General features: G+C 42.5%; 1 protein-coding gene across 1 annotated transcript; it reads right to left on the bottom strand.

The window, feature by feature from the left end:
• Positions 1 to 7,693: 7,693 nt before the first annotated feature.
• On the bottom strand, positions 7,694 to 13,835 carry LOC111267801 (mitochondrial sodium/calcium exchanger protein). Its single transcript, XM_022846295.2, has 3 exons — positions 12,877 to 13,835; positions 11,061 to 11,096; positions 7,694 to 9,813 (listed from the first exon to the last, which is right to left on the bottom strand). Exons 1-3 carry the CDS (start codon positions 13,570 to 13,572, stop codon positions 8,887 to 8,889), a joined length of 1,659 nt encoding a protein of 552 aa, XP_022702030.1. The 5' UTR covers positions 13,573 to 13,835; the 3' UTR covers positions 7,694 to 8,886.
• Positions 13,836 to 14,048: the final 213 nt, after the last annotated feature.

The raw sequence follows: 14,048 nt of genomic DNA, 5'->3' as shown, positions 1-14,048 counted from the left end.
ATATACAGCTGTTGTAGGCTTTCAATCGAATGATATAGAAAGTAGTAATTTAGTTCTTACGCACTGAGATTTTCTTAAAGCAAAAACGAGTTGTTTCTCAACATATGCTATTTTCTACGATGTCCTTGGTTGGTACGCACAAGTTTATATACACGCTCATAGCATATACACTAAAGCTTGTATAGAAAGACGAAAATCAAGCTATACAGGCGCACAAAAAATAAATTGAGCTTCCGCGAACAGACCCAACTAGACAACGGCTGCCAATCAAGACGACTTTAGGACACTTAAGGACCACCAAATGGCGTCTATCTCTGCGCTATTGCAGTACAGGCCTAGCCGAGAAGTAAAGGACTGCTTCATGCTGAACTCTATGGAAAAGAAAAGCTTCAGGAACAGCTACTCCATAACGTCCTTTTGGCTCATCCCATCTACTGTGAAAGAAGGATTCCCCGAGGAATCATAGAGACGCGCGGCATACGCTGCTATGGCAAAGACATGTGTGGCATGAAATTTGAAACCCACCAAGCGATGCAGCGTCGGCAGGGTAGTTCGGGTCCTAGCTCGCAGAACGCGAGACGAGATGAAGATCTGAGGGAGAAATGGGGCCGAAATAGGGAAAAAAGGACAACGGTTGCGGGATGGCAGGTTCGGGGCATAGAATGGTCAGGCTGCTCGCGCGGTTCAGCCTGTTCAGTGAGCTCAACCGGGATAGGGGTGTTAGGCGTTGCCACATGCTGCTGCTGACGCTTGCGCATTCAGCTGGTCCAGCAATAGCCAGGATACCAATAGTACGGAATAAAGGGTCAAACACTTCGTTGAGATGACGGCATCTGGGAGGCAAGGTATCCAAGACGCTCGACACTAGCCACACTCGGAGGGACTTCGTTGCTTCACGCTTGCCGCAAAGCAGAAGACGAGTTTCGTAGCAGCACTGGCGAGTACCAACTGCCTAAAAGAGACCAATCCTGCTAGTCGCCTTAGTCCGCATGGCGCCGCCTTCGTCTTCAATGTACGCCGCCTGACCACCTATGTAGATCGCTAGTGGTCTGCTTGGCTGCTGGCTCGACATAGAGGCTAACAGTGGTTTGCGTCCGCCGCAGTTGGCTGCTCCCACCTAGAGTTTGCTTAGCGGAGAAAGGCGTCGGGGACACTCGTTGCCAGCCAGCCAACAAATGAGCAGCCGGCAAGCTATCTGCCCTCTGATGTCTAGAAACGCTCAGGGATCGTATGGGACTGGTGGGGTAGTGATAGTATACGGGGGTATTGCGATAGTGAGGTGCTGACGCAGCAACGGGACACTGCCGCATCCGTACACATGGTTTCATGGATCGCAGCAGACTGCACAATGAGATCATGGGGTGGAAGACCCCGAGATGAAGAGCGACAGATAGACAGTAAGCCACGAAAACGCCTTGACCAAACGACGCCAAGCAATTCACCCAATATATAGCCACTTTGCCCTTAGTGCCTATTTGCAGTGGGCAAAGAACACTGCAACGGCTAAAGTGAGGTGCAAGTCAAGATTCTCTTCGGCTCTTTACTTCATTTATACCATTTACAGTGTCGGATTTTATTCTGAAGGATTTGACGCGTTCGTCTGTGCGCCACGAAAGTTCGATCGACGACTAACTTCTATCGAATCTTACGTTAAATGAACCCAGTGCTCTACCAAGAAGCATTAAAGTCACTCAGCTGACAATACATCAGGAACTACGTAAAACTTATCGATGCAATTTACACAATACAATCGATACAAGTTCGCCAAACAAATGGAAGTTGCAGTAGCAAAAGCAAATCTATTATGAAGCTCATTCACATAAGAGTTGGATCAATTATTGCACTCAATATCAGTTGGCTCCTTCAAAAAAAAAAACTTCATTTGCAACAAGTTGAAACCGATTATCCAGCATGCACCAACTAGAAAAACGTTTCCCTTTTGTACATAATCTATCCAACGCGACAGCATGTGCCTTAACGGCAGTGTAATATTTTATAGGTCGACTGTCGTCCGTGACAAGGACCTTCCAGCTTTATTTCTCATTTGTGTATTGCGAACCACAAGATTGGTCCTAAACATTATTTTCATATTTACAAGATACTTAAAGATTAAATTACTTTAGACGGAAGATTTATCTTCCTTAATTTCCGTTATTAATACTACTAGTAGAAGCATACGGGTGAAAAGTGCTTCATCCTTGTATCGTCTGCTCGTATGTAGCTGCAGTGAACCAGTCAAAGAAATGAGTTTATATGCATAGGCATTACATCAGTCAGTTGGTCTTTCATTCATTATCCACGGGCATTGTTCCTTTGCACAGCGTTTTTCTGCTTACAAATCCGCTTGCTTCATCTTTGTTAACAACGCATCCTTTCTTCATTCGACAACCAACTCATCTATTCCCTGTTTCGTTTTCCTTGCGGCTCTTTATGGTAACTACCTTTGTTCTATTTTTATAACTCTTCGCTCAACGCATTTTGGTTGTCGGCATCCCGTCATTTTCGAGGAAAGGTAAAGTTTATCTTGGAGTATGCTCGACAACGGCCGGTTTCCCAATTTCTTCCTATTTTTTTGTGCCACGTATATATAGGACGGACTGCCCCCATGCTATCACAAATCATTCGCGTGTAAAACTCTGAAAGGGAAGTAGACCAGGAGGGAAAAACAGGGAAAGACTAAAACGTAAAAAAGGCCACATCATTATACACAACCATCGAGCACAGCTGGACGAGATGCTATAACGACGCTGTGCTACCGCTGTCGGATAAAAGTAGGTACTTTTTCATACAGTTGCCAGCTTGTCCGGCGGATGGCCACCTGACTTAGCCGTTCCTCCTATGCCCTTCTCTTGAAGTTACTTCAAGTAGGTAGCTTATGCTTCAGGTACACCAGTTCCAGGACCCCTACATATCACCTTTCTTTAAGCCAATGACGAGGCTAACGTCCCTCTAGCGTCTTTCTCCTACGTTTTTCTTTTCTGTTCTCTTTCCCTTTTTTTCGTTGTGCCATTGCATGGAAGTAGCGGTGTTTCATCCAACCCTTCGTCATCCTCCCACTGGCCAAAGGGCGCGTTGGTAAAGCAGTTTAATCAAAAGGTTGAATTCAGATGTACGGCGCCCGGCGGACCACTTACCTGCCAGCGCTTACAACCAAGCTTCGACTCGAGCTTTTGCACAAAGATCCTTCTCATGCAGGCACCCCGCTTTCCCTTTTTCCCAACTTCGCTATCATCGGACCAATGCACCCCTAGCGGCATCCCTATGCTCCACTTGACTCACTACGTCACAACCTTAAGCTTATGTTGCCTAAAGCGTTTCCCTCCATCTCGCATACAGCCGCTGTTTTTGCACGATGCAAGACCATTTCTCAGCTACTGACCTCTCCCCTACTCGGCACGAATACTACGCCGGCCGTCCGCGGCGAGCTCAGTTCTTCGTCTTGATCGTCGGCTGTCTGACCTATCTGCCCTGAGGGACACCCCCCAAGGAATCCCTCACGGGGCAGCGTTTTGGCCACTGCCGGCCCACAGGCCGACCTGTGTTCAACTACTCGATTTCTCCTCATTTCCAAGCTCGTCCGTTAAATGACAAAGGGACTAGGTCAGATCCGAGGCAGTTGTACTCGATGAACCATAATAAGACTGAAGTACCAGAGAAATGGCGCAAAAGCGAAAGACAGAGAGAGCAAAGCGCGCTTATAGATCGTGTTGGTCATAAACATTGGCCAACGCATAGGTCTACAGGGATAGCCATTCCATAGAGCACTGTATCAGCAGAATGCTCACCGCGCGTTTCGTCATTGGAGTTCTGATTTTGGTCAACATGCTACGATGCGAATCGGCATCCATTCGTGCGAAAGATACACAGGCCAGCCTGAGCTGTTTGTACACGAATAGAGGGAATGGATATTGGGATCTAAGCTGCATTTGGAAATCTACCTTTGTTTTGCGATTGCAGTTACTGTACCCATTTCACCGTTGACGCGTAGCAAGCGCCTTTCCTCCTTCCCTAAAGGCTGTCAGCCCGTACGAATGTTTGTAATCAAGATCGCTAGTTGGAGTAAAAAATAGTCTTCTCCTTTGTACGGTTCACGATAACGAAGATGCCCTTCAAGCGTATGTGAGTTCTCAGACAGGAGAGATATATTTTCAACGCGTGCAGTGTAGGATCGGAAGGTCAGGTGTGTCAAAAGCGGAAGGGAGTGTTGCGAAGAATGTTATAGAAAAGCAACTGGGCTATAGTGGGAACTCACATTAGAGATTGGTCTTCTTAGGTCTGCTATAAAATTGAATCAGCAATAACAAGCTTAAGGTAATCCACTCCCCATGTGCTCCCCGTGTGATATATTCATCGGTTTCCCTCACGTTAAAAGCTGTTCAACTTATCAAACCTTGCTAAATTAGTGTCGGAATCTATAGATGCAGCAATAGAGTTGATCATACTCGCGCTTGCATAAACTGGCCAGGTTTGTTTAAAATAGTTTTAAGGTGAGAAAGTTGCCGAGTTTAAGATCCACTTTGACAATGATTCCAAAAGAACGGCGAAAGCGCTATAGGTATAAGGCCAGGATGTAAAATTGGCCTGCGATAGACATCTTCTTTAAGTGTGTATAGCGGCTATCGATCACAAATAGAACAGTCGTTTTGTTAACTTTACTCGTCTATATCAATTGTAAGTTTAATGACCATACTCACGGTGATGAAAACATCGCTTCATCGACAGTCGATGGATTTCCGATTGCTGTCTTAAGTAACAAATTTCTGTAGAGGAGTCAAACTCCGTTCACGGGTCATATAGTTTTTCGGCTTATAATAATGTATGTCTTAGAACATTCTGTGCAAGGGATTCAAGATATATATTAACTAAGTTGTATCCTATGTACGGATGCTTAAAGACATGTTCTTCTATATATATAGTGGTTGGTCCCCAAATAAAATAGCAGCAAGGAACGCCAGATAGGAAAAGCTGACGGCCAAGCCCGCTGCAAAGTAACCTGAGAGTCTATCTCGAGGGACCTCTAAATCCAGGCTGGTGCCTAGTGCGCCGCCGACTCAGCGCCTATCTCGGCCAAAAAAAGGAAAAAGCAACTCAATTTCTAACGCTTCCATATCATTGCAAAATGGCCGGCCTTTACCAGTAGAGTGACGCCATACAAAAGGTCACTTTATGGCAGTGTCCGATTTGTTCTTCTGGGGTTTGGTGAAGAGCTGCTGGTAAAGAGCTCTGTTGCTTACGTTTCGATTAAATGAATAACTAGCATGTTAAATAGAACTTCGGATAAAAGCAATATACCACAAAAGCTAAAGGCGATCAATACCACTGTTAGATAGAGGAGATACAGAATAGCTACTATCTTGCATAAAAATCTTCTTAGTGAGAGGCGACACGACGTTACATTATATCTGCGACAAACACCTTAGATTCCAAAAATTAACTTCGATTACTCATTTTCGTTTTTAAATTGTTTCGAAAAATCGACGCAGCTACCCAAATACCGTCTGACACCTTTATTATAAACTCTTTAAAATAACCTCATATCAAAACAGATCTAACGGCCCAGTCTTAGCTATTAGCTTAATGCCTAGACAGTGGCCATTTTTGTTTATTACTTTAATTTTCCGCTTGTTGAATGAATAACGGTCGTATTTAACTTTAAAAAGAGCTTTTTTTTTTTGTTGATATCGCTTTGTTCTAGTCACAGAATGCTACCCTCGGTTCGAATACTAAAGATCAGTCGGGTGGCAAAAACGGCAATTTCCGTAGTACTTATTTATTTTTCACAGAATCGCCGAGTGAACTAAAATAAACGAAGTGTGTGTCACGTGGACGACGAAGATTCGCTAACAGAGAGTACTATTCAAAAACGGATTTGCGGACTCCAAGATGGCATCCTCGATCCAACAAACGCACTGTATTTCACTTCTCGAGTTCGACGAAAATCTTCTTAAGCCACTCTCGACGAAGAATAATTGCCAGATGAACCTATACCTCTCAGCTAGGGAATCCCTATCAGGACGCGGAACGAATATCCTAAATTCTTTTTTATCGTCTTTTAGCTATCGACCCCTTTCTCACTTGGCGTAGCCGACTTTGAATCCCGAAATCGGAATACAATCCAATAGTTCGAGCAAAATGGTGGAAGCCGAATGCTGAAAGGCATTGCCTTATCCTACAACGGGCATAACGTAGAATATAACGTAGAAATGTCGACCACCAGTGGACAAAAATTTAGAACAGTAAGATAAACAGAAGTTACCCATGTACACGCCAAGTACATGTATATGATAGGGAGGCACGCTCAAAGGAACGTACTATTTCACGTCTCTGCAGTACAAGCAAACAGCGCACGCTACAAAATGATTTTGAGTTCGGATGCGTAATTTGCAACCATGGATAAAGCTAGGCCAGATTCAGATTAGGCAAAACAGATACAACAATTAAGTAAATATTAAGTGCCATGCTTTACTATGTGTATATGTAGAAACTGTAGTAAAACGGCTAGCTACTTTCGTTTCAAAATAGAATTTGAGTCGAACAGAAAAAATACTGCTTTCAGACAATCGATATCACCAAACAGTAACGACATTAGGGTTCTAGCAAAAGGGGGGCCTTTGAACTGAGACAACAGTTGGACACCTGTGGAGAAGCTGTTTCTAAAACTGGACCCTTTTCCAAAACAAGGTAAGCTTGCAAACGTAATAGTCTTATTACGGACGTAATTGGCTGTACATGAAAGCGCGTCAAGAAGAGATTAGAAATAGGGTTCGTGAATACTGATCAAGAAAGGTTATGAGTGATAGAGTTAAAGCCGAGAATTGTCACAAACGCAAAGTCTATTGAGCTGAAATAGGTCTGACGTACCGTGCAAATTGAGAAGAACGTGCCTATACTACTAGAAAACTGGCAAATACGCTAATAATGATTGACTGCAATACAATGAGGACAGCATGCAGATAGCGCACAACGCTCGCGGTGCTAGCTGACTATACGGGCACATCACAGATTGTTGAAGAAGGGCTTGGATTGCCTAAGCAAGAAACGAGAATCAAAGCGATAGGCATACCGTGAAAAGTCGGTAAAAAAAAAAGACGGAGAGAACTGCTCTATTAAAGGCGGGTAAATTTGCAGGAGTGGACGATAAAGGTTAGGGCAGGATAAACTAGAAGCGTTATCATTAAATGGGTCGTAGATAGCAGTGACAGCTAATAAAAAACCTAATGAGAAATCCCGCTTAGATCTGGCAGCTTGTGAAAACTATATCTATATAGAGACTATGCCGTGTGGTAACGGAGACTGACCGTCTATTAATAGTATAAAAATGGACTAAGCTGAATTTGTTATCGGTAGAGTGGCGCCATAATTGTGAACACTGGATTGGTACGGTAAATGACTGCGATAAAAATTACTACGTAGAAGGACGGAATAATAACGGCAATAAAACTATCAATCGTAAAGAAGAAGTTAGCAGAGAGTGTATTGGAGACGATGCGGTATAAACGCATCCCTGATATAGAAACAATGCTGCAAACAAAAGGCTACACGTATTTTTTTCGTACGTAGAAAGGATACATTCGACTATATAACTGTTGACCGTCACGAAACCGAGTCGTTTTCAATACGAACACATTTTTTTTTTTCTCAAATAGAGATATAATTACAAATTGATCGAACTTATAGCAGAAGCTGGCCATCATTCTTTGTGTGACAACTGATAATTTATTAACACGAGTATATTTCTGCTTATAAACTGGGTTATTCGGTCAAGTCCGCTGACTACACACTGCTCATAGAAAGGATCCGGTATCTATTATTAATCGCATGTAGACAGCATACAAACAAACGAAATCAACAACTGCCGACTCTGCCTCTATGTCAACAAACTCACCAACGCGACAAATACATCTTTCATATTACTGTTACGTGACAAGACAAATTGTAGTTGTTATTCCCTGCGATCCATATACGTAGAATGTCAAAACACAGTCATCCCTTATATCATATATACATGATCCTATTAGGTCTATATCGATAGAAAAGCAAGCAGTATTAAGAAATAAAAATCCTACATACATACATATACAAAAAATTGTTTGGGAACTTTTTAATTTTCTGAGCCTAATCGAACGTTTTCGTACGTCTCTATATGTTCACATACTTCAACGTAGCTTTCTCGTGAATAGTTATGTACATACAAGGGTGGTCGTGGTAATCCTCGAGTCATATCCTAGATTTGCCCTTGTTACATATAAGGGCTAAACCCTTTTTATGTAATAAATTTAAAAATTCGCTTGCATGTGGGCTCCCGATAACCATATGCGTCTCATGTGAACTCAGTACGGACTGTGATGACCAGCGCGCACCTCAGTCAAATAACGTCGTAAAATATTTCGCATTTTACGTACGTTCTAAGTTATACGAGGTCGTTCGTCAACTTTTTTCACGTTGGATCACGCTGACGAAAAGTCGGGTCCGAACAATAATGTTTAATTTCCCGTTGCAGTTTTCTCATTTGTTATAAGCAACATGCAGACTCCATATACAATCGATCGCCTTAACATGAAGGTTACACATGTAAATTACACAGACCTGATTCGAAGCTAAAGAAAGTGGGATTACAGTACAACTACATTGATATTCTCTACTTGTGCGGGGGTAACGCAAGTTCTCTACAAAGTAAAATTAAGTACTTGATTTGCGCTTAATTAGTTTCGTAGCCATATCTGTGATCAACAGTAATCATTATATATCCGTCAACGAGGAAGATCAGAAAGACAACTGCTGTCTAACTCATTGCTCCCTGACGAATCAGATTTACTAGTGAGCTCTGCCCAGCCACCCAGCAAACAGGTTACACCAGACATACGCGGGTGACGATGCGGGTGGTCCCTAAAGTTGTGTATAAATGAGAAGAATCATGATGCTCGCATAATAAAACAGAAGGCAGATGCCGCTGGTCATGTTCGAATGGCACCTCGACACTGCGGCGAATAGCGCTAAAAGAACTGGGCAAAGGGCAACAGCACCCATAAGCACAGTGGTGACGGTTGAACGCGTCAATGGGCAAAGCCATACGCCCCGATACGCCAGCTGCATCGAAAACGCCAGCGAAATGTTGAAGATTAACGCCAACATAGCCGACGAAATGCATCCGGTGAGGGCCATCCGAAGGCAACCCCGATTTACCACAGCGATGTACGTCGAAATGTCACCGACGAAATTGCCATACGTAAGAATCGAAAGACCCATTACCTCATCAGTGAGTCGGGTGCACAATCCCATAGCGCGGACAACGGCCACCACTTCAGCTGTAAGCCGGTGCAGAAAGCACAGACTGAGAATAAAGCCTGCGAACGTGGTCAGTGTCTCGATGACTTGTCGAGGCACTATGCAACACATTATCCGATAGATAAGAAAGGCAAGAAGGCCGAGCATAGCGAACAGCGCGGTGTCGTTAGCAGACGCTAGGCCGGATGCGGTAACGAGCAGCCATGGGTAGAGAACGAATCGTGGCTGATTCCAGTCGAAGCTGACGAACATTCTACAATCGGAGAGGGAGGAACTGTCGAACGAAGACGACGTCGAAGATGCAGTCGAATCAGAAGAGGTAAGACTTATTAGACTGACTGCTAAGTCGTATTCCATCTCAGGTACGGTAGGCACGAGAACGCTGAATGGCAGCTGGAAACAGTACGCTAACGCCTCAAAAGTTGCTCCCAGACAGGCGAACATGGTAATCCAGAACGAACAGAATAAACTTCGTTTTGGTTTAGCTTGTTTCTCATGTTTGCAGCAGTCGATAGGAATGTAAAGTACCTGCAATACATATGATGTAATAACTGTATATCTGATATTGAGTAGATTTCATTAACAACGACTCGCTGAGTTGTCTTTAGCAAGTAAATGTATAGAATTAAGAGACGATGCAACATGTAAATGAGATGAAGTTTGCCGCATGTCACACACAATATCGGCGATATGGTTTAAAGAAATTTTTTTCGTCTCAAATAACACATATACATGATATAATTTAAGGGCCGCGTCCGTTCTCTGCAAACATGGCTTATATTTTACATTGAGATATACGTCAAATTATTTAGCAACGTTTAACAAACGAATCGTTAGGGTTGTATTCATAATATAGGAATATTTTCCTTATATGGGAATTGATGTTAAAGCTCACATTTTTTGTTTTAAGGACCTCAGACTTAGCAGAGCGAGCCAGTCCTAAATCCTGGCTACCTACATGCGTCACCTAAGTTGCGCCAAGGCAAAGGAATATAAGATTGAATCGGAGCTCAAGAGTATTGTTCAGAGCGAACTAAGGAAAGCAAATCTTGTCACCTTAATTTTATCTCATAGTCCCATTTCATTTTTTCCCCCTTCTCACTAATGCGTACAACCGTGCATCGAACAATATTGGTAGACGTACATTCGTCGAAGTATCGTGCAAAACGTTCGAACAGAATTAGAGTTTCAGTTGGTAGCAGCCTAAAAGCCGCCAAAATGCAAGAAGGGCTCAAGAAGTCCAAAACATGCAAGAAAGAAGCAGAACATCTTAAAAAAAAAAGCTATTCGTTGGAACTTGCCTGGATTATTTAATGAGCAGCTTATAGTCCGTTAATTTTTGTATAAAAGATCTGTTTACCAACAATGGCTTTTTAAGCCATTTTAATAAGTTTTGGAATCTTTGAAATCTTAACTTTATTGAGGATCTTAGATTTGCTTCATGCAAATCATGCCAGGATCTTTGAAAGAGCGTGTAAAAACTGGTCATAATGTAGAATGTTGATTTTCTAGCAAAAAAAAGAAGCTTTTATTTTTGATTAAGCTTTATCTCGCGTGGAAAGATCGCTTAATGGCTGATATTTGCTTAAATTAGGAAGATGACACGCTGCTTTCCGTCATACTGAGTCTGTCTTATTTTGTTCTAGAGAGAACTAACAGTTCTCTGGTGCCAAAACCTGTAGTTGAGTGTTAAAACAAACAACCCAATAAAGTTTATCTGAATTCGATTGCCTCACTCCATATATATATAGTCTATAATAAATCTCTCTACTTACATTGTTCGTTGCCAAAAAAGGAGTCTTCTCGTTTACCTGGAACAAAGTAAGACGTTACAACATGCACAGATGAAAATGCATATATATGGTCCAGACGAACCGTGGATGTCTGTGTATGTATATGTGCTTGTATGCTCGTTCTTGTCTTGCCAATAATACATTATACTAGCTTACCTTAATTTATTACCGCACGGGTTGTATTTGATAATTTTCTGCATAATCTATGCATATAGCACTGATAATAGAGTGGAACGTCATATAGTATAGTGCACGAGCCAAGACAGCTATCATTTTAACGTATAATGAAGAAACATAAATGGTCCCCCACATAATTCCTCAGCCATAATTCCCAATGATGGCAGCTGAAAGTTGTCGTATGTCCATCCAAAAGTGCTGCGCTAGTTATCTATCTGCGAGGCCATAGGCCTGACGAAGTACGATACAAGCATCCTACTCTGTTCACGCCTCCTCATTCGTTATACGCGACCAACGGTATAAGCTATTATATGGTACTAGGGCGTAACCTGATGACTGCTGTCGCGTCTAATTTAGGACAATAGCTGTCACCGGCCAACACAAATTCGCACATTATTAAAAAGAGAAATCAGCCATTAATGCGTGGTGAAATGAAAAATCGAACAAGATGGATGACAGATTATATACATATTTATAATAATAACCTAAATTGGAATTTTTACTTATGCTCCGTCTCTATGTAAACATAGATATTTTAATGACATTTTTACATGTACAACAAATGTCAATCCTGACGGTTATAATTAATTATTCACGGAAATTCCATCCACAAATACATATTTAAAAGTTGACGAGCGACAAGCGATATTCGTACCGTTAAAGTGCCGGGCAATTTCGTTGCGTACAAATAAATCCAACGGAACGACATTGTAGGCTGGCAGACCAAAAATTCAAGTAAAAAATGCAAGGGCTCAGAGCGGTAAAAAAAAGTCTAAAAGGCGCCAAAAGTCTCCAAAACACTAAGCATTAAAGGTACTCAGATGATCCAATTCAAAACGGCCGTTAATTTCTGTCCCAAAAACCAGGTGTATAAAAAAATTGATTTTTAAGTTTTTTTTTGATGAATTTTTGAGCTCTCCATGTCTAAGCTTTATTGAAGCTTTTCCGGTCTGTCCGAACCAAATCTTCTTTGCATCTCTCAGAAGCCACATGTGAAGTTGAACTACCTTAAATCGTCGACTAGGGGCAAAAAGACAGTTTTGTTTTCCATTCATTCAAATAAATCATCAAAAAAGAAAAAGGAAAATAATTCAATAATAATAACAGTTTATTTTTGTTCAAACTGCGAAAACGGAGCGTCATATTCCACCATATTGAGCTCGCTGCCCTCTATTTCTATTCTAGAAAAAAACAGGCTTTTTCCAATACCAAGACTGGTGGGCAAATGGATGCCCATTACGACAAGAAACCCGCCAAAGCTTGTCGGCTTTTACGTTCACAGATGTGCGTAACACAACTTGTGTGAAATATATATACATATAGGAAAATTTTTTCAACTGTTTGCATACTCTTGTTTCACTCCGTATATGTGAAATCTACAACGGGTTACAAATACACTTTACACATACACATATTTCTTCAAGTAGCTCTTCACGTTCTTGTTCCTCGCAAAGTATTCGTAAGATTCCAAGATTAATTTAAGATTTTTTAACGTACACATCCCATTTTTTATATAATAAGCAATATAGCTCAAAGAGTAACTGTTTTTTAAAATAGAATCATCGATTATTTAATATGTGACCCGCTTAACCGTATAGATTCTATAAAGCAAAAAACTTACGTTGACCGAGTTACTCAATATTAACGCCAGTGATTCTTTTTTTGACGGAATACTGAAGATATACGCATAGTATGCAACATAGATGGTCGCGCCAATGGCGATGTGCGTCCCGGTCACGGAACCCGTCACGTAAATATGGCCAACGTAAAGAACGGCTAGGGCGAAGAAGAATAGCAATCCACCGAATCCGCGACCAAGTGGTGCACGCCCACCAACCGTGTATAGAGTTCCTATGATAACGCCAACAACGAACAAAGTCCCGCCTAGGACCTCGCCAACAACAAGGCCCTCGTGTCCCATATTGACAGCTGCCATTGCACCCATAATATCCGGTATACCATTTCCAAGGGTCAGGAGTGTAGCACCTGCCTTGGCTTCGTCGAGTTGAAATCGATTTTTGAGCAAGACCAATGCGGGTGAGACGAAACCACCAGCCAAAGCGCACACTAATCCACCACACAACAAGAATAGACCGATCAATGGTAAGAGTGGAGGCACAGGCAAAGCTTGCCAACGACAGTAAAGTAGTTCGACGTAGTCGAGAAGAGCTTCCCCGCTACGACAATCAGCAACCGTAAGTGCGAATGTACAACGGTCGGATGCTGGTACCTCCCAAACGTCAGAACACCGTGATCCACTGCTATTCAACGTGCCTGCTCGCTCCGGACCGAACAGCCACGTAACGTCTTCCGTCATGGTAAAGATCCTGGTGACAAACACGGCTTGACTTATTAGCACTTCTGCTTTTTATATACGTGAATAATTAGCTAATTTTCTCCTTGGGATTTGCCTAAACCGAATAATCTATTGCTTTTTTTTACTTCCGGCACTTTGATTTTGTTCCTGTCTATTCGTGGCGGCCACCGTTGAAGATTCGCTGGAGTCCGCCTAGTCCAGACGAACACCTCAAGTTAACTTCTCTTCGAACAATAACACCCGGTCTATCGCCGACCACATGGTGGTTTTGTCCGACGACGCAAAGAAATTGCACCAAAACAAAGATGACGTACACGTCCAGCAGACGGCATTTCTACTGTGTCACAGGTGAACCGAGCGCCAACATGCACTTATTCCTATAGCCTACCCGAATCACCAGCGTTGAACATGTGGAAGCGAACTACGTTCCGCATGTGCACGAAGCCTCATATGTCCGTAATGGACTGCGACCTGGC

Source organism: Varroa jacobsoni, unplaced genomic scaffold (genome assembly GCF_002532875.2).
Source record: "Varroa jacobsoni isolate VJ856 unplaced genomic scaffold, vjacob_1.0 scaffold_1223, whole genome shotgun sequence".
NCBI classification, from domain to species: Eukaryota; Metazoa; Arthropoda; class Arachnida; order Mesostigmata; family Varroidae; genus Varroa; species Varroa jacobsoni.
The sequence above is the reverse complement of the archived record's forward strand: the minus strand, read 5'-3'. Positions and strand labels throughout refer to the sequence as shown.